Raw genomic sequence first — 27,313 nt, 5'->3', positions numbered from 1 at the left:
ACCTCAACAATGTTATCAGACTTAAAGAAAAAGTACGAAACGGCATTCTCTCAATGAACTTCCTCCATGATTGTTTACATGCCAAGGTTGCTCCAACGTGTATTTCCACACGTGTAGACAAGGCCAAAGTTAGACGGAGTCTCACCATTGAACAAGCATTTATACATGAAGAAATACAACGAATTTCTGATATGCTAATGAGTTCATGCCAGGCTCTTCGTCGTGCTTGATCATCGGAATGTTCTTTCCTTTCGTTTTTCAATCTGATCAGGCTTTGCCGGTACATTGCCACGATCAATGAACGGATGTAAAAGAACACGTGCATGAAGAATGCCTCAAATATTGAAGCGTTGAAATGTAAACGTTTCGGTAAAATCATTAATGCGACCAAGCACGTGATAAACCTGTCCGATATTGTGCTCTCCAACATTGACGAGTCTGTCCTCACCCTTGGCTATGGTTTCGGTATTCCCAAAGTCAGTATCGAAACAGAGGAGGTATTTGCCGAATTTGAGCTATCTTATGCCCAATTGTCCCGTCATATTCCTATTTCTAATGACGAATCAAATTCCTGTGGGGCATGACTGACTGATCTTGCACATGCTTATTGTGGAACCCCGAACGACACATCTGACTTCCATGTGGAACGTGATTATCTGGCCACTGTTCGAGGCCTGAAGACCAACCCAGACTTATTTAACTGCAAACCTGATAAAGGGTCAGGAGTAGTAGTTTTGAACAAGCTCAATTACGTGGAAAAGATGCTTGGAGTTCTGAACGACAAAACAAAATTCAAATTACTTGGAAATGTGGCTCATTACGAGCGCACAGCTGCACTTGAATGGAAATTGCAAACGCGTTTATTGCCATTGTGCAAAAGCAAAGAACTCCCACATGATGTGAAGGAGCTAATTCATCCACATGGTTCACAGCGTCCTCAGATATATGGGTTACCAAAAATACATAAAGAAAGCATCCCACTACGTCCGATACCATCTATGATTGGTTCTGCGCAACATAAACTCTCCAAGTGGTTGGATGAATTATTGCAACCTGTTCTGGAGGAATTCTCTGAGTATGCAATCAAAGATTCATTCACTTTTGCTAAAACCATACATGAATCGGAGCAAGACCAGAATGCTGCGACCATGTGCTCCTTTGACGTATCCAGCCTGTTCACGAACGTTCCTCTCCAAAAACGATCGATATATGTATGGCATCACTGTTTCAAAGCAACCTTGAAACACCCTGCATCTTTGAAGCGGTCTTTGTGGAACTCTTTGACGTGGCAACACGAACAGTGGAGTTCAGCTTCAATGACATGTAAATGCAAGTAGACGGAGTACCGATGGGATCACCATTAGGTCCACCGCTCGCAAACATTTTCATCGGCTTTCATGAGAAGCGTGTTTTCCATGAAATGAACATGAATGTTAGACCTCCGGTATGCTGATATGTGGACGACACGTTTGCAATCTTCAATGCCTGCACGGACTTCCTCGTACGTCCCAATGCTTTCCATCCTGCATTAAAGTTTACATGTGAGACCGAGCAGTCAAATTTTCTTCGCTTTCTAGACGTGTTAGTCAAGAAGACTGAGGATGGATTCTTGACGACAATACACCGCAAGGCTACCTTCACTGGGCAGTACACACGGTGGGACTCCTTAAGCTCAACACACTCCAAGATTACCCTGATGAATGCCCTTGTTAATAGACCGTGGGCCATATGTTCACCATCGACTTGCTGCTGAAATTGAGTGCATTAAAACTATTCTCCATGACAATGGCTACTCTGAGCAACTCATCTGTGGGTTCATACAGCGCAAAACTGCCAATCGGTCTGAGGACACGATACTTGGACCAGAAAAGTGTCGGTTTATCTCAAGCTGCTATGGAGAGGTAAAATCTCTCAAAGGTTTGAACAACAAATGAAATGGTCAGTTTCACAATGTTAAAATGAGAGTGATTTTTACAACCTTCAAACTGCTCCCCCCCCCCCAAGCCCAGAAAAGTGTGCTCCCACCATAAAACTGAACAATGTTATTTCTGAATTTCAATGCCGGTGTGATGCCAGGTACGTAGGTCGCACATCACTCAGACTGGAGGATCGGATCAAGCAGCACGTTCCATTGGCAATCCGGCAATGGAATTGGCAATCCGGCAATCCATTGGCAAAAATGGTTCGGCAAATTTTTCATACGTCGGCATACGCTGGCTAAAACGTCAAGGTGTGACAGCCCCTGATGCTACGTCCCCACCAGACATTCCATGTCTGTCCGTGTCTTCAAAATCCCATTTCCATTTCTAAATCTAAACTAAATTCCCTCTAACTAGTCCACGGGCCCCATGAGGACTTGTTCCTGCCCCATGAGGCCAGTCTATCTATCGCTAACCCTTCCCACCAACTCGTGCTCCTATGCCCAATCACAGGATGTCCACCACATCCTGCAGGGCCGTATACTTGGAGCGAGGCTCCTCTTTTTTCTTTCCTTTGCAGCGCCATGGTGGTGGCTTTCAGCATGCCCGTTCGTCCCTCTGGGCGATACCGACGTCCCCTCCGAAGGCCAATCTGTGCAGCCTTGACTTCACCCTGCACATCCCAAACAGCACTCGCTCTCGCGGGATTCCCCACGCGGCACGACGTGCACAGTTTGCCAGGCATTCGTGCGGCGAGATTCCCAGTGACGTCACTCGCACACCGAACCTGCGCGGTTTCCCGCGCCGGCCAGCACGCGCGTAACATCCCGGAAACCCGCTCCACAAACAGAACACGCAGTATGCAGCACATGATGCTCTGGACACGCGTGCACATGGGAACCCCGGTTTGCCAAATTCCATCAACCCTCGCCTACATTTTAACCGTCCTCGCGACGGTCTTTCCTGAAACGCAGGACTTTCCCGCGCCGAAATCCCTCCACGAAGACACGCGCGCAAAGGCCGTTCGCTAAATGCCGAACGGGCCCCGTTCACGACGTCCCGTGAAACCGGCGCGGTTCCCGAAATAACCCTACGCGGCCTCTTAGGCTCGCCATTCCCATCTCCCATCTGGACACATCCGCGTTTCACGCACGCACTCACGCATGCTATTTCACTCACGTACGCCATGACACTCACACTATGCGCACGTTTCACCACACATTGACACACTTGTACCCTTAACCACACACACCGGGACATTCACTTCGGGGAATCGTGTGAACTCAAGGGGTCCCGGGATCTCTTTACCCCCCAAGCTGCGCGTGTACCCGTTCACAGCACTCATCCGCTCCACCTCGTTCGGCACGACCGGACTCACCTCGTCGCGATTCGCCTCAAGGGAGCATATTTCCTCCCTCCGTTCCTGAAGGAGGCTATCCTGCTGCTTGCATCGGGTCACAAGACATTCCCCGAGCTCAACTCCATTGTTTCCTATTACTCCCACGTGTGTGCGCTCCTTTGTATTGTGTAGTTCCTCCTCTACCTTTTCTATCTCCCGTGTCTCTGTTCTTCTTTTCGTCGTCTCTTTTATTATTTGTGTCTCCGTCACCCCTTTTGTCTCCTTCGTGATCTCCTCGTGTTTCGCCCTGCAGCCCTCTTTTACGGCCTCCAATTCAGCCCTCGTTTCCTGCTGGCTTTGTCTTCGTCCTTCGATTGCAGTCACGTTTCTTCCCATTTCTTTCTCTAATTGTCCTTGTCCTTCTTTAATTTCTTTCACCCCCTGTCAGAGTTTGTCTACCTCCCATCCAACCGAAATTATTTTTTTTCTGTAACGTTCCTCCTTACCCACCTCCATTACGGACCACACGACTTTTACACTCCCTCTCAACTCAGCTATCTCTCCCCGTACCGTGCCGATCTCCTCCGCCATTTTGCCCTTCACCTCCTCCAATTCCGTCCTCATTGCCTCTTGCCCTGCCTGGAGGTTCAACCCCATGCACTGCATTTCATCCCTCAGTGTCTGCATATTTGCATCCATCTTGTCGTTCATGGCTTGTAAATCGCCCCTGATGCTTTGCGCGCTCGCATCCATTTTGTTTTGCATATCGCGCGCATTTGCATCCATATCACCCCTGATGCTTTGCGTGTTTTTCATTTCGTTTTTTATGTCTAGCATCATTTCTATCATCCGATCCGTGGGTGAAATTGCACGTGGGGAGCGCTCGTTTGCCGCCGCCCCCACGGCGCCCATTATGACCTCTGGGTCCGGTTGTGGGGGAAGTTCCTGCATGAGGGTGGTGTCCTGGACCATGGGTTCATCTACCACTACACTACCACTACCCACCTGCCTCAGTTCGTCTTGGCGAGACATGTTGCGTGCTGGAAATAATTTTACACTGCTCGTAATTTGGGGAACAGGGTGGGGGGGGTGGGGTTCGCTCCCTCCACCTCTGATCCGAATCTGTGAATTTCGCTACGGAGACGGAGGGTTCGAATACCGCTCCTGAACACCAATTATTGCGGATTCGAACCTGCAAATTTAAAGGAGGTGGATGGGTTCACACCCCACTCCTGACTACCAATTGTTGCGGGGACGGGCGTCAGCCGCGAGCACGACCGCTAGATGGAGCAGCAGAGTCGGCTCGACCGATTGCCCGGAATTCAGATCGTACGCTTCGGAAAATTCCGGAAAAGTACGGGTCCCTTTCAGACCGGGAAGCATCAATATTTCGGCCACGTGGTACAGGGTTATTTGCCAAATCTTCAAAATACCTAGAGACCACGTGGCGATCTACCGAGTCTTCACACCCTCGACGGCTCCCATATGAGCAGAGCCGTATTCGTGATCGACCCGTGTGCGATCCGAGCAGTTTAATCGGCGAGATCCGTCGGTCCAGATGTCTCCTTACGGCGGCACAACGGCCTTGCTAATTTTCCCCAGCACATGACATGCTCAGTCAATGAAAGAAGGGACGTGAACGAGCTGAAACATTGAACAAATGGGGGTTTATTTCTACAACAATAATTGGGGAACGAGGGAAGCACGGAAGAAGCAGAGTTAAACGGAATATTAAGAGTTGCAATTTTATACAGCACAAGCACTTAAACAATTCACTACTTACTGACTGGCGCCACAAACACACATACCCAAAATAATCGGACCAAATGGTTTTTAATTGGACCTCCAGCCCGGAGGACAGTCGGGCTGAAGATCAGGGTAGCCTGGCTACCTGGCCGCGAGCGCGTGGCTGGGCATCCACTCCTTCCCGGAGCTCCGGTCACCGAAGGACGGACCAGCGCAGCCGAACCCAGCTGACGTGAGACGAGGTGATCGTCAAGCTCGCGATCATGCAGAGGAGGACGACGAGGACGATGACGACCAGGACTGCCGTCGACGAGGACTGTCGAAATCTCTCTCCTCACGACGGAGACTGTGGAAATCTCTAATCTCCTCACAACCAGCCGGCCGCGCTCTTATTCCCTCGTCCCCCTCGAAAGGGGGGGGGGTATCTCCACCCTCCCCGCTTCTCCACACCGGACTGCCTTCTGCGCAGAATCCCTCATCGACCTGTCACTGGCCAGTTTTGGCGCGCATATCGCCTGCCGTCGCTCTCACTGGCCAAAACCGGTGGCAAGCCCTTCGATTGACCAGGTGGCATGGTGACATCACATGGACCGCCCCTCATACAGTCAGGGAAGTCCGATTGGCCGAGCGATGGTCACGTCACTCGATGCATCCCGATTGGTCGAGGGCCACCGCGATGCTCCTCCTTGAACTCCGCCCTCGTACGTGATCGAACTCATGGGGATAATGGCGTCGGGCAGAGCGAGTTGAAGGTGAAATGATTCTGGCGTTGTTGTTGGTGGTGTGAATAAACGAAAGAAAAACCCTAACTATCAAAATAGTTTCACAGCGCATTTACATTTATTCACCCATTAGACAAGGGACGGGGGAGCTATCTATCCACATTCACTTATCGAAATAACTGAGCTATAGGACCTGAATGTCGTGTGCTCATGGCTTCCAGATTCGCAATGATGTATATATATATATATATATATATATATATATATATATATATATATATATATATATATATATATATATATATATATATATATACATATATACATATATACATATATACATATATACATATATACATATATACATATATATATACATATATAGTCTGGAAAAAATATGAGACCAATCGAAACAAAATTTCAATCAGCATCTCCACATGTATGGCAGCCATTCCATTCCAGTGTCTGTTGAATTTCAACACAGGCACACCTCGTTCTACTTAGTGAGGTACTGATTAGGTGATCACCTGAACCGAATCTTATTTAACAAGGAAAAGTATAAAAACCACTGCTGTGGTCATCACTATCCTCTTGCAATAGGACCAGCTGGATGGCAAAAACAGTGCAAGTAGTGCCTCAAAAGTAATTGGAATCAAAAAAATAACTATTGACCATGCCAAAAGAGTTGAAAAGAAAAGTTTTGAATGAGGAAAAGAAGGGTTCAATTCTGGCTTTACTGGCAAAGGGATTACAGTGAGCATCACGTTGCTTCCATCCTTAAAATTTTGAAGATGGCGGTTCATAAGAACAAGGTCAAGCAGCAGACATTGTGGACAACAAAGCAACAGACTGGCAGAGGGCGAAAACGACTTTCCGCTGACCGGGATGACCGCCAACTCATTCGAATGTCACTCAACAACCGAAAGATGATATCAAGTGACCTACAAAAAGAATGGCAAACGGCAGCTGGGGTGAAGTGCACGGCGAGGACGGTTCGAAACAGGCTCCTCGGAGCAGGGCTGAAGGTGTGCAAAGCTAGAAAAAAGCCCTTCATCAATGAGAAGCAAAGAAGAGCCAGGCTGAGGTTTGCAAACGACCATAAGGATTGTACCGTAGAGGAGTAAGGTCATCTTCTCTGACGAGTCCAATTTTCAGTTTTGCCCAACACCTGGTCGTCCAATGGTTAGACGGACGCCTGGAGAGACCAACAAGCCAAAGTGTCTCGCACCCTCTGTGAAATTCGGTGGAGGATCGGCGATGATCTGGGGGTGCTTCAGCAAGGCTGGCATCGGGCAGATTTGTCTTTGTGAAGGACTCATGAATCAAGCCATGTACAAGGTTGTCCTGGAAGAACACTTGCTTCCTTCTGCTCTGACAATGTTCCCCAACTCTGAGGATTGGTTTTTCCAGCAGGACAATGCTCCATGCCACACAGCTAGGTCAATCAAGGTGTGGATGGAGGACCATCAGATCAAGACCCTGTCATGGGCAGCCCAATCTCCAGACCTGAACCCCATTGAAAACCTCTGGAATGTGATCAAGAGGAAAATAGATGGTCACAAGCCATCAAACAAAGCCGAGCTGCTTGAATTTTTGCGCCAGGAGTGGCATAAAATCACCCAACAGCAATGTGAAAGACTGGTGGAGAGCATGCAAAGAAGCATGAAAGCTGTGATTGAAAATCAGGGTTATTCCACAAAATATTGATTTCTGAACTCTTCCCAAGTTAAAACATTAGTATTGTGTTGTTTAACCAGAGTTGGTGTCAAAGCCACCCGGTGTTTGCCTGTTTACTCATTTCTCGTTTTTAAAAGACGAGTCTAATAATTAATATTTTTTATAAAGCATTGCAGTGAAGTCTGATCCAAATAATTTTAAAGCAATATATGTATTTGTATGTTGTAATCAGTAACAAGAGCACAAGTGAGCACATTATATGCCCGAACAAGAAGGTGTATACAGAATAGTGCGACTACATGGAAAACAGCATCCTGGATGCCATGGCAACCACTTCAGATGACGAACGTATGTCGCGACACACCGTCTCCACAGTCTGTACGTGGGTTCCACTGACCCTTGTTAGTCGCTCTCGTTCTTAATGATCGGACCACATGCTTTTGGGGGTCGCGTGATCGTGAATTGCCCAGAATTTCTGTACCAAATGAAATTCATTTTCATTGGAATTTCAGTACGAAATATGAAACGTGAAAATTGAAAACTTTGGGAGTTAGAGTGCGGACAGGAACGGATGGACGACAGGTATCGCATTATACGCCCCGATATATATATATATATATATATATATATATATATATATATATATATATATATATATATATATATATATATATATATATATATATATATATATATATATATATATATATTGGGCGTATAAAAAAAAATAATGTGGCAGATAAAAACATAAGAAAGGAAAAAATAACTTGCACCAAAAACTTTAACATTTTCACGCTCACGCTGACGCTGATACTCACGCCGGGGGTATCGCTATAGCTCTCTGTTCTTCGAACAGGCGAGTTAAAAATGAATATGAACTTGTTTTGTTTGGATTATTTGAGGTCTGAAAACACTGAATCTTTGTTGTTATTTTGACCAGTTGTCATTTTCTGCAAATAAATGCTCTAAATGCAATATTTTTATTCGGAATTTGGGAGAAATATTGTCAGTAGTTTTAGAATAAAACAAAAATATTCATTTTACTCAAACACATACCTATAAATAGTAAAACCAGAAAAACTGAGAATTATGCAGTGGTCTCTCAATTTTTTTCAGAGCTGTATATACATACATATACACATATACATATATATATATATATATATATATATATATATATATATATATATATATACATATACATATATATATATATATATATATATATATATATATATATATATATATATATATATATATATATATATATATATATATATATATATATATATATATATATATATATATATATATATACACTGATAAGCCAAAACATTATGACCACTGACAGGTGAAGTAAATAACTGATTATCTTGTTACAATGGCACCCGTCAAAGGGTGGGCTGTATTTGGCAGCAAGTAAACAGTCATTTCTTGAAGTTGATGTGTTGGATGCAGGAGAAATGGGCAGGAGTAAAGACCTGAGCGACTTTAACAAGGGCCAAATTGTTACGGCCAGATGACTGGGTCAGAGCATCTCTGAAACGGCAAGGCTTGTGGGGTGCTCCCGTCAGCAGTGGTGAGTACCTACCGACAGTGGTCCGAGGAGGGACAAACCACAAACCGGCAACAGGGTGTTTGGTGCCCAAGGCCCATCGATGCGCGAGGGCAACGAAGGCGATCCCGTCTGCTCCAAACCGACAGAAGGTCTACTGTGGCACAAGTCACAGAAAATTTTAATGGTAGTCATGGGCGGAATGTGTCACAATCCAAAGGGCATTGCACTGTGCTGCGTATGGGGCTGCGTAGCCGCAGACCGGTCAGACTGGCCATGATGACCTCTGTCCACCATCGAAAGCACCTACAATGGAGCGTCAGAACTGGACCTTGAAGCAGTGGAAGAAGGTCGCCTGGTCCGATGAGTCCCGTTTTGTTTTAGATCACGTGGATGGCCGTGTACGTGTGCGCCGTTTACCTGGGGAAGTGATGGCACCAGGATGCACTGTGGGAAGACGACAAGCCGGTGGAGGGAGTGTGATGCTCTGGGCAAAGTTCTGCTGGGAAACCCTGGCTCCGGCCATTCATGTGGACGTTAATTTGACACGTGTCACCGACCTAAACATTGTTGCAGACCAAGTGCACCCCTTCATGACAATGGTATTCCCTGATGGCAGTGGCCCCTTTCAGCAGGACAATACACCCTGCCAAACTGCACACATTGTTCGGGAATGGTTTGAGGAACATGATGAAGTGTTCATGGTGTTGCCCTGGCCTCCAAATTCTCCAGATCTCAATCCCATTGAGCATCTATGGGATGTGCTGGACCAATAAGTCCGATCACGGCGGCTCCACCTCACAAGTTACAGGACTTGAAGGATCTGCTGCTAATGTTTTGGTGCCAGATACCACAGGACACCAGATTCAGGGGTCATGTGGAGGCCATGCCTTGGCGGGTCAGCACTGTTTTGGCGGCACACGGAGGACCAACAGCATATTCGGCAGGTGGTCATAATGTTTTGGCTCATCGGTGTGTGTGTATATATATATATATATATATATATATATATATATATATATATATATATATATATATATATATATATATATATATATATATATATATATATATATACACACACACACACATACATAAAGCGCGCGCACACACACGCAACACACAACACACACACACACACAATGAGACCTGGGGCATGGGCATTCAAAACCAACAGCTTGTAAATGCAGTAACCTTTGAACCCCACCAGGAGGCTGAATCTGATGCATGCATGCTACAGGCCCCTCAACAGAGGGAGAAGACCAGGGGGAGGGTTGAGACAGAGAGATAGAGATAGAGATAGAGAGGTGAAAGAGAGGTGGTATAGTTAAGAGGGAGAGGGGTGAGGGATTGCGGCAGATGTGATGCCCAGTTCTATTGTCTGTCCGAGACAGGACACTTGCATTGTTGCATCACCCTGCCTGTGAAACACCGGGATGACAGTTTATAGCTGGGTTAGGATTCAAATCCAGGCCACACAGAGTGAGCATGCACACCTCTTGGCGTTCCGCCGTAATGTGGTGATTCCTTACTTTCATAACTGAAAATATTTTTTCTCATTGTGATCATATAATATATTTTGCCTCCCCACCTTCGGTAGAGAACCGCAGTATCGCAATTGAAACTTGAGGAACGTGCCAAGTGGCTTCACCACGCAATGCACGAAACGGTTGAAGAAACTTTTAAAAGCGAAATGTTTAATTTTTACTCGTATTTATCAATGCCAAAGTGACAGGTCATATAATGGAAGAACAAAAAGGGGGAAACGTCATGGAAAACAAAATTTCACAAATTCAGCGAGCCAGCCACCCCCGTTGCACCGCAGAACAACACATGGCCAACGCAGGCCAGTAGTTCTGAACTGTATTTAAGTAGATCGATTTGGAATATTCAGTGACAGTGCCAATAGAGCAGAGTGCTCACCAAGTGGCTTAAGCACTCTAATGAAACGACTGACAAGAAACGGCTCGCTTGGCACACGATAAACTATCACCGAACTGTCATATTAAAAATACACGTCTCGGAGATGCCCGAAACATTAAATATGCCCGAATTGGACAAATGAACACTTTTTTTTGTCGGACTCAAAAGTGCTTCGAAGTTCGATTCTGGAGTTCAATTCTGTAATTCTGCTTAGTTTTAAGATATTCGAGGTTATCGCATGTGTGAAAATGAAATAAAACCACGAATGCTGGCGTTTCCGGGTGTTTATAAGCATTGCAATGCACCCAGCGATTCATACCTATGATGAACAGGAATTCGATAATATGAGTGAGGAAAATGAAAAAAAAAAACTATCATGAAGAAATCGTTGCGGCCTGTTCCAAGTCGAGGCATGGTTGAGCAGGCCAAAAATGAAAACATGGTGGCTTCAAACCCCAGCGAAGTTTCCGAGGATATGCCTCAAGGTCTATGGAGAGTGGTGACCGAGGATGTGCCTGACAAAGGATAAAATTAAATAAGGCAGTGAATTATCTTCAAAATGGGTGTTTAAATTAACCCAAACACCCAATTTTCATTCATGCACTTCGTTGGAGTTTTCTTTGTATTCATGCAGAGTTTCAGGCTGCGAGATTTCATGGTTTGGGAGTTATGGAATGGGCACGCATGCGCACACACGCACGCGCACACGCACACGCACACACGTATAGATGACAAGCAAGAGGCTGCTTCACTTACAAGATCTTGACAACTGCAGGCGGCGAGAGTTGCCATTCTAGGCAAAGCAAAATTGCACACCACCACACGTGCATGCCACCAGACATGGCCGTGCAGGTACGGACACACGACATGGGGGAAATCCACTGGGGGCAGTAACAAACCTTCTTGGTGAGGTTCTCCCTCTATTCAAGTCTCGACTCCTCAATGCCTTTGCCCCCAAACTGGAAAAGGAAGTCTGCATGAAGAGTTGAGTGGCCAGACATTGTTGTGAGAGTAGTGCATACATCACAGTAATCGTCACACTGGAAATGTCCAATTTATGATATTCGTACATGTACATGAATCATTTGCAGGTGACAGTCATATCAAAATGGTAGAAAACAAACCTTGATGTGCTTATTCACATCCCTCTGCATCTCTGTGCTTCTTTGGAGCACAGCATGGTCAGAACTGTTGTACAAGATAGCATTGGTGAACATAACCATGATGTCCCTCTTGAAGTCAGCTATGGTGTGGATTTCACCATTCTTGATGTTCCTTTTTATGGTCAACAAGTTCATGGGCCTGAAGTACATAAAGCTGGCTTCACACATCACAGCACTTTGATCATGATTTTTTTGCACACAACTTTACAATTCTCATGTTATTTTGACCACAAGATAAAAAGGTATAAACAAAGGATGAGAGTGTTTGTAGAATGCTCTCATACTTGCGAACTTTGGAGTGATAGCCAGATGCGAAGTTGGTGATTCGGTTCAAAAAAAAATTTGCATTCCTGTTGAGAAAAAAAGCTCAAAATGTATGTCCTCCAATCAGAACATCCAATCAAATGAAAGATCATCCTCCAATCAGTGAACCACAATACACACTGCGATTCAATTTAAAATTGCAAACGTACATCAACAAGCTCAAATGAGCGAAGATCCTCGTCCTCTTAATGATGACGTCATAAAAACTAATACGACATCATTGTGATGCATCAGGTTTGCAATAAATTATGTGTTAATGCCCGGTTTGATTCCCACAAACAAAATTCAAACAGCTTGCCTAGTTTCGGAGATAATGGTATAGGCAATTTCCATAAGCGGAGATATGACGTCAACTTTTTTTCTCAGAAGAATTTCCAAAATCGGAGATGGTTACTGCCTGCGGATGGGCTTTCTGCACATACATGGCAAGTTTCACGAAGATCCGATGAAAACACTGGGTTGTGAAACAAAAAATGTCAAAAAATAGGAAAGTCATAAAAATTGAAATGATGTCATTGTGATGTATCATATGCACGGTGATTCATCTCTGCTTATGCCCCGTTTGATTCCTGCAGACAGAATTCAAAAAGTTTGCCTCGTTTTGGAGATGATTTTTGAGGTGATTTCCATTAGCGGAGATATTTTGACGTCATAACTTTTTTATTCGGAGGAATTTTCAAAATCGGAGATGGTTACTGTCTGTGCAGGGTATTTTTACATATATATGCCAAGTTTCAATGAAAACTGTAGGCTGTGAAACAAAAAATGTCCACAAGAAGAAGATGAAGAACAACAACGTGAGTAAAGGCGCTGTCACACCTTGACGATTTAGCCAACAATGGCAACGTATAAAAATATACCATCAGAGATGGGGAATCCCCACCATTGAATGAAAAATGTCATACATATTCCAGATAATGAGGGAGGTGAATTGGAAACAAGACACCATTTTGTCATCATCTCGAAAAAGTTCCCCAGGGGTGAGGAATGTAGTAACCAAAAATAATTGAAATCAGATAAGCGGTTTTCCATTTTTTTTACAAAAAACATTTTTTTCAAGATGGCCACCCCAGTCGGCCATGCCCAAAATCAATAGGGTTCTTCCTTTTCAGGTGGTACATGTGACTCAAATTTCAAATCGATATGGTGAAAAAAACATCTTTTTCAAGATGGCCGCCCCAGTCGGCCATCTTGGATCCGGCCACGGCCAAAATCAATCGTGTTCTTCCTTTTCAGGTGGTGCATGTGTGACCCAAATTTCAAATCGATATGGCGAACAGTTTATGAGTTATCGCACTCACAACTATAAATGTTCACGCCCGGACGGACAAACAGCCGGACGACCTGGGTGACAACAATATCCCCCTTCCGCCATGCGGCGGGGGATAAAAATCTATGTAAAACGTTGGCGTACGCTGAAATTTTGATTTTTTTTTAAGTTTTGGTTGTATTCATAATGTGTTGGTCGTATGCATAACATATTAGTAATGGGCACAGAACGTTTCGTTGTCTTATAGATAACTTGTACCAACGAATGCTTAGCCTGTTGTCGGCGTTCACAACCTATGCCTTACGATAGTTTAACTTAGGCATAGCGTTCTGCACGTATCGCCGACGAACTAGTGGCGTAGCCTGTTAAAAACCTGCCGCACGCCGATTTAAATCATAACCGCCTGAGAATTGGAAGTGTCAACATCGCAGTCACACCTTGACGATTTAGCCAGCGTATGCCGACCAATGAAAAATGTGTCTAAAACGCTGGCACACGTCGAATACGGTATGGGTAAGTTGTGTATACGTTAAGAGCACGCTGTCATATTTCGTGGTACGTCTAGTACGTCGTGAAATTTCAAGCATGCTGAAAATTTTACAACGTACTCGCCGTATGGCTCACACGTTCCGCTACGCTGGGAATAAGTTGTAGGCACGATATGCGATCGTTGACACAAATCGACACAAGTTCCTTGTAAGTTACTCATAAGTCGAAACACGTCGAGGTAATGTTTAGCATACCCGAAACTTATTTTCTCCGTCAAGGTACATTTTCTTTTTTTCTCCTTGGCTCCGTGAAGGCACGTGACGAAATATCTGAAGTTGTTGTTGTTGTTTTATTTTTATTTTTAGTCTATCACGAATCTTAAAATATATTCGGACATTTGCTTTTAAGTTTTGACGTCGACGTGACAATATCCTCAAACAGAAAATTTTCACAGAGGAACTAAGAATAAGACAAGAGCAAACTGAAGAGGCAATCGGACGTGACGTAACGGCATGTGACGAAATATCAGAAGTTATTGTTGTTGTTTTTTTTAAATGCTGTCAATACGCCATTATGCAGTAGATGTACATTAGAAACACGTTCAGCAAGTTCTGTGGTCGTCCGGAAGACGTCAATCAAATACGTCTACATAAGTCAATATGCGTTGGAGGTTCAAAGCACGTTACTCATAGGTTAGAAATAAGTTTTGGGTACGCCAAGCATTACCTCGACGTGTTTCGACTTATGAGGAACTTACAAGTAACGTGCCTCGATGTGTGTCAACGATCGCATAACGTGCCTACAACATGTTACTCATAGGTTATAAATAAGTTTCGGGAACGCTAATCATTACCTCGACGTGTTTCGACTTATGAGTTACTTACAAGTAACGTGTGTCGACATGTGTCAACGATCGCATTACGTGCCAACAACTTATGGCAAGCGTAGCAGAACGTGCGAGTCATATTCTGGCATACGTCGTAAAATTTCAAGCATGCTAAAATTTGAGGACGACCGCAAGGTACAACGATGAAAGCCAGCGTACTACGACGTATGGCAGTGTTTTTCAGCGTGCTCTTAACGTATACAAACTTACCCATAACGTATTCGACGTGTGCCGGCGTTTTAGCCCAATTTTGCATACGTCAGGCATACGTTGGCTAAATCGTCAAGGTGTGACAGGGCCTTAAGACTTGGAGATCCTCCACGAGGATCTAAAAACATCGGGGCAATACCCCTGAGCGCTCACATGGTACTGGCTGGATAAGATAACCAGGCAACAAATGGTGGGCAAGGATGAACCACAAAATATGTAATGGAGAAGAAAGTAAATACCGATGGATTTCTTTTTCATCCCATGAACAAACTTTGGTACATCACAGGGGAGGAAGGTGGTGGTCAAGTTTCATTGGAATTGTTTGTGTCGTTTGAGAAGAAAGAAAGCAAATACCTCTTTTGGGGGGCAACCCCTTCGTAGAATCCCTTGAAACCCAATTTGTTTTTAATGTCGTGAACAAACTTTAGTTCATCACGGGTGATGAAAGAGGTGGTCAAGTTTCATCGGAATTGAGTGTGTGGTTTCTGAGAAGAAAGAAAGCAAATACCTCATTTGGGGGGCGAACCTGATGGAGCATCCCTTGGACCCCAATTTTTCTGATGTCATAAACAAACTTTGGTACATCACGGGTGATGAAGGCAGTGGCAAAGTTTCATTGGAATTGTGTGTGCAGTTTCTGAGAAGAAAGAAAGCAAATACCACTTTTGAGGGACAAATCTGATGTAGCATCCCTTAGACCCTGATTTTTTTAATGCCATGAAGAATCTTTGGAACATCATGGGTGATGAAGGTTGAAGTTTGGTTTCATTGTAATTGGGTGTGTAGTTTCTGAGAAGAAAGCAAATTCCTCTTTTGGGGGGGCAATCCATACGAAGAATCCTTTCGAGCCCAATTTTTTTTTAATGTCGTGAACAAACTTTAGTACATCATGGGTGAGGTAGGCAGTGGTCAAGTTTCATTGGAATTGTGTGTGCAGTTTCTGAGAAGAAAGAAAGCAAATACCTCTTTTGGGGGGGGGGCAAACCCCCTCCCCATAGACCCCCCTCAGACTTGGAATGGTTTTTAATTGCATGAACAAATTTTGGTAAATCATGGGTGATGAATGTTGTGGTTAAATTTCATCAAAATTGTCTGTGTAGTTTTGGAGAACAAAGCAAATACATATTTTGGAGGGCATCCCTGAACTCACCCAAAGAGCCAGATTTTTCTCATGTCATGAAGAAACTTTGATACATCATGGGGGATGAAGGTTGTGGTGAAGTTTCATCGGAATTTTGTGTGTTGCTTCTGAGGAGCGTGCAAAAATCTTTGTGGGGAGGGGGCAACCCCCCCAATAAACTCCCTCCGTAAACCCCCTCAGACAACAGGTCAGGTCAGATATAGGAGCATGCACCAGAGCAGCACGTCGCTTCGTCCACTTTCTGCCGGTACTCCAGGGGCCTCCGTCTGGCCATCCCCCAGGCAGATGCCAGGCCCATCCCCATCTCCTTGAGATGCCGATCAACCTGCTGCAACCACGAGGCACGTGGTCTGCCCATTGCCCTCCTCCACTCACGAGACTCCCTCGCTGAGAGAATCTGGTGAGCAGGGTCAGCGTTAGGAAAACGAGCCACATGTCCATACAGTCGCAACTGATGCTCACGGACTATGCAGGAAACAAATCTCATTTGAGTCTCTCTCAGCAACCGTTCGTTGGACACAAAGTCCAACCACACAAAGTCACTTCCGGTTCCGGTTTTGGAGCGACGAGAGGTCTCCTTCAGGGCTCCCTGCTGACGTTCTCAAAGTTAAGTTTCCGGTTGTTATTTGTCCTGTTTTAACTGTTTAATTTTCTCACCTACATGTTAGGGTTAGGAATACTGTGTGTTCCTAGTTCGGTTTTGTTTCAAAAATCGTGCAATTTTGTGAGTATTTTTTTTCGACGTTCTTACCTGGTGTTTGAGGCCGAGGCCTAGGCTTGAGGCCAACCGGTTCCACTCGGTGTTCGATCGTTTTTTTTGTTTGTTTTTTCTCCCCATTACCTTCAATTTCTATCCTCCCCATTACCTTCAATTTTCATCCTCCCCACTTTCCAAACATCCCCCATTCTCCCAACTAATCTCTTTCTTATCTCAAAAAATATATATGTATATATGTAGATATATATATATATATACATATATACATACATATATACATATATATACATATATACACATATATACATATATATACACATATACACATATATATACATATATATATATATACACATATATATACATATATATATATATATACACATATATATATACATATACACATATATATATATATATATATATATATATATATATATATATATATATATATATATTTATATATATATATATATATATATATATATATATACCCAACAACAGCAACACGCTCAACTTCTCCCGATTCTGCTTCTTCTTCTTCCTCTTAACTTCCTCCTCGTCTTCTTTCTACACTTCCATGACCTAATCTGTTGAACTCTCTCATACATTAATATTAACAACAAAAACGATCTTATAATGCTTCATCTTCCTCTCTCACACGTGGTACTCTTTACTGTTTCACAATGCACCACTCTTCTGCTATTTTAACAGACTGCTCTCATTTCGACCTCTCCTTCATTCCTTGCCTAAAACATCCAACTATTACAGCGCTTCTTCTCTCCATTCTCTGAAGTTGCCTTCATTGCATCCATCAAGAATTGTGTTAAATCGCATCTCCGACCTAAAACTTTTAAAAACCAAAGTTTGCCATGGATGTTCGCTTTCCATCAACCATTCTTTTTTTCCAACTTCAGTGCCAACTCACCCCCCTCACCCCTCACTCTCACTCTCAAAGCAACCATCCCACTTTTCTCCCTCCAAGCCTCCCTCTCACCTCTCTCAAAAATTCCCCCTCACCTTTCTCCCACCTCTCATCCCCCTCACTCATCCTTCTCGAAGTTGCCCCCCTCTTATCCATCAAGCTGCCTCCCTCCACTGCCCTCTCACCTCCATCTCTTCACTCCACCTCCTAAAATCCTCAACTGCCTTCTTCCTTGTCTCTTGTCCCCCCTCTCCCCCAGCACCACACAGCCTTCTCTCCTCCTCATTCGGCCCCCTCCCCTCCCTATTCTGCTATACCCCCCACTCTTTCAACAACCCTCCTTACCTCCCCCCCTCGTCCCTTGTCCTACCCTCCCCCTCCCCCTCCACCTCCACCTCCTGCACCCAAAGCCTCCTCCCCTACCTCTTCATTAAAAGTGTGGACCTCAAATATCCGGGGCCTTCGCTCAAACCTTTCAGATCTTTCCATACAGGTTGCCACTGACAAACCAGACATTATCTGCCTAACAGAAACTTTCCTCTCCCAAGACGTGTCTGACTCCCAAGTATCTCTCCCCGGTTAATCCCTCTTACGGTATGACAGACCTGAGCCTCGTCCTGGTGGAGGTGTTGCTCTCTTCATCAAAGACTATTCCTCACTCTCCATGAACTGCTCTCACTCCCCCACACCCCCAGGAATACCTCTGGCTTCGGCTTCCCCTCCACTCCCACCTCATGTTTATATGTGTACTCTACCGTCCACCGAACAGTGATGACTCCATCTACACCTCACTATCCGAAAACATGGACCATCTTCTATCTTCTCATCCAAACTCTCTCTTCCTCTGATGTGGTGACTTCAATTGTCATCACGCCAGTTGGCTAGGTGTGGGTACCTCTCTCACCTGCCATGGCACCTCAGCAAAAGCTTTCTGCAACTCATTGGGACTGACTCAATCGGTCAACTTCCCGACCCGGATCTCAACCAATGGTACTCCATCTCTTCTGGATCTGATTTTGACAAATTTCCCTGACAATATCTGCTGCTCTTCCTTCGCTCCAATTGGTTCTTCTGACCACATCCTTGTCAAAGTGGACATCTCTCTGGCTATTATCAGAGAACCACCTCACCGCCGTCGAGTCTGGCATTTCACTCAAGCCGACTGGCAGGGTCTCTGAGCAGCCATCAAACTTACAGACTGGTCTCCTATCACTACTTTCTCAAACATCAACTCATCCTGGGAATTCTTTCAAAGAAACTTGCTCTCCCTCATGCACAGATTTATCCCCTCTCGTGTTCAGTTGTCCTACCCTTCCTCTCGCCCTTGGTTTACTGAAGCTTGTGGCGAGGCAGTTGTCCTGAAACAACTTGCCTTTGCCTCATGGAAAGCAAACCCAACTGAGGGGAATCTCAGTTCTTTCCACAAAGCTCGGAACAAGTGTGTATCTACCCTCAGGAGAGCCAGAAAACAACATCTTTCTCATCTCAAGTCTGAACTCTCAAACCTCTCTCCCTCCTCAAAATCTTGGTGGCGTTTAATCAAATCTGTTTCTGGTGTATGTTCCCCCTCCATCCCCTCCCTTACCTCAAATGGCCGCACTGCTGATTCCACACGTGATAAAGCTGAATGTCTAAACTCGGTGTTTGCAGCTAAATCTTGTGTCCTAAACCCATCACTATCTCTACCCACTTTACCCAGTCGCACCCAACTGTCCCTGGACTCTGTTTCCTTTTCTCCTGACAAGGTGGAGAGCTTGCTTTCAAACCTCGAGTCAGATTCTGCAACCGGTCCAGACGGCATCAGCTCACATGTCCTCAAAGCCTGCACTTCTGCTCTTGCTCACCCTCTATCTGTTCTATTCACCCTCTTATTTGCCCAAGGTCATCTGCCATTTGCTTGGAAATCTGCTAACATCACTGCCCTGCATAAAAAAGGTGCAAAAACAGATCCCTGTAACTACAGACCAATCAGCCTTCTCCCAATCATCAGCAAGGTTATGGAATCCATCATCGCTTCAGACATGAAATCCTTCCTCTTCTCCAATGGCTTGATTTCCAATCATCAATTTGGTTTCAGACAAGGTCACTCTACCCTGGATATTCTGCTGCTGCTCTCCCATCAATGGATGGAGGTCCTCAATGCCAGACAGGAAATCCGAGCCGTATCCCTGGACATATCATGTGCTTTTGACACAGTCTGGCACCCTGCACTACTCACCAAACTCTCTTCCCATGGTATTCAAGGCCATCTCCACTCATGGCTCGCAGACTTCCTCTCCTGTCGCAGTCAACGTGTGGCCCTAAATGGAGTTCTTTCATCCCCTCTTCCTGTGCAGGCTGGAGTTACTCAAGGTAGCGTTCTGGGCCCTGTTCTTTTTCTGGTTTTCATCAATGATCTCTGAGACCCTCTCTGGAAGATCCTCTATTTCTCTTTGCCGACGACTCCACCCTCTGCCGTACCATCTGTCATCCCTCAGACGGGCAAGCAGCAGCTTCTTCGCTCACTGCAGATCTGGATAAAATCACAAACTGGTCCAACACGTGGAACATGTCTTTCAATCCAGACAAATCTCACACTCTCACTAGGTCTCTTCGAAAGGACCGTTTGGAACCCCCCCCCCCCATCCACTTTCTCAACAATCCTCTGGAAGAAGTCTTTTCTTTCAAGATTCTGGGTCTCACTATCTGCCATGACCTTTCCTGGGAAAGTCACATTTCCAACCTCGCCTCAAAAGCCAGTCGCCGACTGGGAATCCTCCGTCGTGCAAAGTTCTTCCTCGGCCCTCTTGAGCTCCTGACCACTTACAAAGCTTTTGTCCGGAGCCTGATGGAGTACTGCTCTCCCCTCTGGGCTGGTGCTCCTGCCTCCCACCTTTCTCGGCTTCACGCTGTCAAAAACAGGGCATTTAAGATCATCGGCATCTCCCGCAATGAAGCTGAGTCTTTGGGCCTCTCACTCAATCACCGCAGGTTGGTCGGTGGTCTTTCTGTCTTCTACCGACTCCTCTCCAGCCTTGCCCCCCATGCTCTCTCTGTGATTTGTCCCCACCACATTTCCACAGGGCGCTCAAGGTCCGCCAACAACCCCCTTCTGGTAAAACTACCAAAATCACGAATCACTGCTCATCTTCACTCTTTCATTCCTCTTTTTTCTCGCCTTTGGAATAAACTTCCTCACTCTATTCTTTCCCATTCTTCCCTCCAGGCTTTCAAAACAGCTGTTCACCACCACCTCTTATCTTCCCCCATCCAAATCCTCGATCTTTTCTACCCCCGATAATCCACCCAAGCCCACTTCCTTCAATTCCCCTGCTTTCCTTCCTGAAAGTCCCTGTAATGTCCATCTTCTTTCGCCATGTTCCCCGTCCCATCCCCATCCCTCTCCCTTCCACAGTTCACCTAATGTGTCTGTTCCCCACTGTTTTGTCCCTTCCACTCCCGCCCCTCTTGTCTCATGCCTCCTTGCTGTGAGTTGTGTGTTAGCTCTCATACGAGCCTCGACCAAGGTATACAAATAAAAATAAAAAATAAAAAAAACCCAGCGTTAGCCAACGATTCTCCGAAGAGACCTGGTACCAAAGGATTTAAGTCTCCGTCTCAGATCCTTGGTCAGAATACAAGTCTCGCATCCAAAGAGCAAGACTGGAAGCACCAAGGACCTGAAGACTCGGACTTTCGTCCTCCCGCACAGGTACCGGCAAGCGCCACATTATCCAGTGAATCCATGACTCCCCAGGCCTGACCCAGACGTCTATTGACCTCTGACTCACAGCTAGAGACATGAATATCACTGCTAAGGTGAGTGAATCTCTCCACGATCTCAACATCATCACCACAAACAGGCAAACAAACATCCTCGACGATTGTTTTTTTTTTTTTTTTAACGCCGTGAACAACTTTTGGTGCATGACGGGTGATGAAGGTTGTGGCCAAGTTTCATCAGAATTGGAGGTGTGTTTTTGAGAAGAAAGCAAATACCTATTTTGGGGACAACTCCCGTGGACCACCTTTGGGCCTGATTTTTGCTTCCACTACCGAAGGTGAAGGAGGTTATATTTTCACCCCTTTCTGACTGTTTGTTTGTCTGTGTGCAGGATAGTGAAAAAGTTGTGGATGGATTCGGATGAAACTTGGTGAAAGGTTGGGTGTGTGAAAAGGAGGAATCGATTCTATTTTGGTGAAGATCCGAATCCAGATCTGGATCCAAGAAATTTTTTTTATTTTTCAAGTGATTCTTCACCATTGAGAGATGTGGCCAAAAACGACATACACAGCAGCATATTTCAAAAAATTATTGGCCCTCATATGTTCTTCTGGATTAGCCATTGCGTGGCAGAGGTGTGCACTCCAAGTTCCCTTCCAGTCGAGTGTGTATTTATTTCTTCCAACATATTCATCGTTGCCATCAAGCTTTCACCTCGGGTCTCTCCGTTCGTGTTGTCTCGTCCCCTTTCAATAAACTATTATCTCAATCAAGGATCCCAGGTGAGGGAAGCTACGCTCTCCACTTGAATGTGATTCGTTTTAATTCAGCCATTTACGAAGCATATCGCTTCAGAGCGGCATGCCCACGTCAGCACACAAGTCGACTCAACAATATGATTTTAAGTACATGCTGTCTTTTGATTCAACCCTTCAGGAAAGCAAATTTAGGCACGGCGATTAAAAAAAGTTCCTGTTTTTCCTCAAAAAATTGATTTTGCACAATAATCAAATCACTCACTTGTGACTTTCTGCTGCATGCCACACCGACATCATTCTTCTCTTCCAAATCTGTTGGGCCTGCAGTGCTTCTCTGTCCCCGTTCCCAATGGAACTATGATGTAGCAAGAGATAAGGTGCAGCAGTCGGGAAAGGGAGAGGGTGGCGGTAAAGGGACCAACGTTTGATAAAATATTTGTAATTTTACTCTGAATAATTACCGGCAGCAAAAGAAAATAATTTTAAAATCTTATTTATTTGTAACTCATGGAAGGCACCGACAACCGACACCACTGAAGTAAAATTGGTAAACGCCCCTGAGTACAACATTGGATGAAATAACTGAATGAACCATGAACCCATTCTAATTAGACAATAGCAACAAATATGAATTCCACATGGAAACCAAAATTACATTTGGACTTTTCTTATAATTTCATAACAATGAAACAAAAGTCATTTCATAATCATATTTGTCCATCTCCAGCACTGTTGAAGTAAAAATAATTTGGAAAGAAACTCGATGCATTCATTTTTAAAGTCAAAGCAACAATACACAACTCGCAATGGTGACGATGCTGAACTGTTGGGTACGGAGAGTGATGTGAAGGTCGACTGTGTCCTGGGGTTGTTGTGGACACTTGACCCATCCTTGCTCACTCTGGGCTCGATGTCCAGCTCTCTCCTCCCTTCCTCAAGATTGCCGACATCGCTCCTGGCTTCATCCCTTCTCACTGCCTCTCTTTCCTGGCCCTGCCCATCAACAATACAATATTTAAAAAAATTCAAGGAAGACCTTTGGTTACAAGCACAACTGCTGTCACAATCTCAATAATAACTTCAAGTGCACTTTCTAACTGTGAGCAGTTATGGTCAGGTACCACGTTGCCCCGCTTCAATACAACCCTGCTTTGCCCGAACACCTGACCCAAGACGTCCTCTTTATCAAATCAAATTCAGAATGGGTGATCATTCACATCTTTAGAGTTTAGCAATGATGGGATAAGGTTGCTTTATCCAACATGACTGCAAAACCATGTGACCAATGATGATCAAAGTTTCAACCAATATTCCCGATGCAAAGTTGTTAATATTTAAAAAAAAAAAATTCTCTGAAACCACTTAACCTTTCAATATGAGACTTTGCCGTTGTCATGCACTACCCTTGCATATATTTTATTTAACAATGTCTCCATCATTCATGTGGTGAGACCACCACAATGGATTAAAGGAAAATATATTTTTTAACTATATGGGCAACCCCTCCCCCCACACCCCACCGTGGACACCATTAATGAGCGTGGATTTTAATGCAGTCGAAAAGCTTTGGTACATTACAGGTGGTGAAAGTTGTTATTAAGTTTCAAAGTCATGTGTGCAGTTTTGGAGAAGAAAGCAAATATATCTACCTTAAGGGGCTGTCACACCTTGACGCTTTAGCCAGCGTATGGCAAGGTCTCAAAATGTATGTAAAACGCTGGCGTACACTGAACTATTGATGTTTTTTAAGTTTTGGGCGTATAATAACGTGTTGGACGTATGCAAAATGCATTAGTAACGTACACAGAACGTTTTAATCACATATAGATAACTTATACCAACGAATGCTGAGCGTGTTGTCGGCGTTCACAACCTATGCCCAACGATAGTCGAACTTGTGCATAGCGCGGCAGCGTATCGCCGACTATCACGTGGCGTAGGCTATTCATAGGCTGCGGCTCGACGATTCAAATCATAACCGGACTAGACATTGAAGTGTGAAGCCGCTGTCACACCTTGACGTTTTTGCCAGCATATGCTGACGTATGAAAAATTTGCCGAACCAAGCTGGCACACGTCGAATACGTTATGGGTAAGTTTTGTATATGTTAAGAGCACGCGGGCATACATCATAGTACACTGGCATACGTCGTCATATGCCGAGTACGTCGAGAAATTTCAGCATGTTGAAAATTTTGACGTATGACACACGTTCCGCATACGCTGGCTTAAGTTTTAGGCACGTTACGCGATCGTTGACACACATCGACATACGTTACTCATAAGTTGAAACACGTCTAGGTAATGGTTAGCGTCAGTGTTCCAGACTCCGTTTTTTTTGTTTTTTTTTTTTTCTTCGGTATGACGGTGATGTTGACACTTCGATTTCTAGTGCGGTTATGATTTAAATCGTTGAGCGGCAGCCTATTAATTATATTATATTATAACCGCACTAGAAATCGAAGTGTCAACATCACCGTCATACCGCAGAAAAAAATAAAAAATAATAATAATAAACCAGGGAGTCTGGAACACTGACGCTAACCATTACCTTGACGTGTTTCGACTTATGAGTAATGTACAAGTAACGTGTGTCGACGTGTGTCAACAATCGCCTAACGTACCTACAACACGTTACTCGTAGGTTAGAAATAAGTTTCGGGTATGCTAAACATTACCTCGACGTGTTTCGACTTATGAGTAACTTGCAAGTAACGTGTGTCGACGTGTCAACGATCACGTAACATGCCTACAACTTATGGCCAGCATTATGCGGAATGTGTGAGTCATACGCTGGCATACGTCGAAAAATTTCAAGCATGGAAAATTTGTCTCACACCTCGGCGTACTACGACGTATGTCAGCGTACAAAGACGTATGCCAGCGTACTACGAAAAAAAGCCAGCGTACTACGACATATGCCAGCGTGCTCAACGTATACAAACTTACCCATAACGTATTCGACGTGTGCCAGCGTTTTAGCCAAATTTTGCATACGTCAGGCATATGCTGGCTAAATCGTCAAGGTGTGGCAGGGCCTTTAGGGCTGGTGGGGGGGGGTCAAAACCCTCCCGTAGACCCCTTTAATGAGTGCAGATTTTGATGCGTTGGATACGCTTTGGTACACCATGGGTGAAGAATGTTGGTCAAGTTTCATCAAAATTGTGTGTTTAGTTTTGGAGGATACAACAAATACCTATTTTCGGGGCAACCCCCCTGTTGACCCCTGAGACCCCAAATATTTAAAATGTTGTGAACAAACTTCAGTACATCATGGTTGTTGAAGGTAGTGGTCAAGATTCATCAGAATTGTTTTGTAGTTTTGGGGAGGAGAGCAGACACCTTTTTTTTTGGAGGGGGTGTGGGGGGAGACCCTATTGGTCCCCTTTGTGAGAGCAGATTTTGATGCGGTCAATACACCTTCGTTAGGCATCATATATGAAGCTTATGACAAACCTTCATCAAAATCATGTGTTTGGCTCAAGGAATGCCTGAAGTGTTTACGGACTCACTGACTGGTTGACCGACCAACCGACCGACTCATCTACGGACATTGCTCGATCGCATAAGCTCACCTGACTGAAGTCAAGGTGAGTTAAAAGTAATCTTTACAGGAATTCACGGACAGGTGTGTGTGTGGGTTTGTTGTGCAACTCCTCCAATTCTTGGCTGATTCCATCCGGACTTGCTGCATCTTGTTGGATCATAATGACCACAATTAGTGTGTAGGGGTGCTTTTATCTTTGCTGGTGATCTTGGGAGAGCGGAGGGTGGGGGGGGGCGGGTGGGGAGGTCGCCAATTTTCCTTGCAAAGGTGTGTTGTGTTGCGCCGCTCCAGGTGGGAGAGAGAGAGAAGTCTCCACCCTTCACAGTGCAGTATTCCTGTCCCCATGTTTTCCAGTGCAGTGAGGGCTTTTGAATTATAAGTAGGAGGTATTATTTTGCTTCATGCACGTAACCCAGGGTATTTTGATTTTTGTCGATACAGAGCTGTCAGTTGGCTCCACACCAACCAAATAAAGGTATGTGCCAGAAGAACATGTTGCATGCTTGAAACAAGATTGCCCTTCGGGCGGGTACTCTGCTTGTCTTTACAATAATTCACGGACCGGTGTTTGGTTGTTGCACTACTCCTATGGTTCTAGGCTAATTACGTCCAGACTTGCGACAAAGGATGAGCATGACCCCAATTAATGTGTTCGTGTGTGTTTATCTTTGATGGTGGTTTTGGGGCATGTGGGAGGGAGGCAAATTCTACATGTTAATATGCATCATGTGGCAACGCCTCCAGGTAGTGTAAGGGTATTATAAGTCTTCACCATTGACAGCATAGTCCAGTATTCCTTTCCCCACAGTTTTCCAGTGCAGTGAAGTGTTTTTAAATACAAGCTGTCAGTTTATTTTTACTTCATGCACATAGCCCAGGAGTCGGGTGAATATACTGATTCTGGCTCACTTTCCCCCATGAAAGTGAATGGGGGATTTTCAGCGATTCGTATTTTTTTCCCCTCAAAAGTAAACCCCCTTTTTATCCCAAGGTATATTTATTTGTCTCCCCTTTTAACCTCGGGGCACTCTATTCAAATAACCAATGCAATAAGATTAAGATTTGTTCAAGTAGCAAAGTAGTAATGTGATTTGTTAAAGTTGATTCTGAAGAAATATCTGAAACATGTAATAACTTTTGGGCGTATAATAACGTGTTGGACGTATGCAAAACGTATTAGTAATGTACACAGAACGTTTTAATCACATATAGGACACTCTTTTTCTTTTCGAAGGACACTTTTTCAAATAACCAATGCATATTGTTTAGCTCACTCATTGAACCTATAAACATTTGTT

At 44.5% G+C, this 27,313-nt stretch overlaps 2 protein-coding genes across 4 annotated transcripts in view; both read right to left on the bottom strand.

The window, feature by feature from the left end:
• Nucleotides 1-27,313, bottom strand: part of LOC147034164 (uncharacterized) — a 266,468-nt gene that overhangs the window by 94,036 nt on the left and 145,119 nt on the right. The gene's annotated exons all lie outside the window — the stretch shown is intronic.
• LOC147034165 (uncharacterized) overlaps nt 23,373-27,313 on the bottom strand; it is a 32,281-nt gene continuing 28,340 nt past the window's right edge. For 2 of the 3 annotated variants that reach the window (XM_085877626.1, XM_085877641.1), the window contains one exon: nt 23,387-23,461. Coding sequence is in view for 1 of the 3 variants with exons in the window: in XM_085877633.1 (XP_085733759.1) it covers nt 23,430-23,461 (32 nt within the window). In the remaining 2 variants the exon portion in view is untranslated. Of the gene's footprint in view, nt 23,462-27,313 lie in introns of all 3 variants that reach the window. The other variant, XM_085877633.1, reaches the window with a different exon arrangement.

This window comes from Eptatretus burgeri, chromosome 1 (genome assembly GCF_056783735.1).
Source record: "Eptatretus burgeri isolate ZD-2024b chromosome 1, Ebu_testis_v1, whole genome shotgun sequence".
In the NCBI taxonomy this organism is placed as follows: domain Eukaryota; kingdom Metazoa; phylum Chordata; class Myxini; order Myxiniformes; family Myxinidae; genus Eptatretus; species Eptatretus burgeri.
The sequence above is the reverse complement of the archived record's forward strand: the minus strand, read 5'-3'. Positions and strand labels throughout refer to the sequence as shown.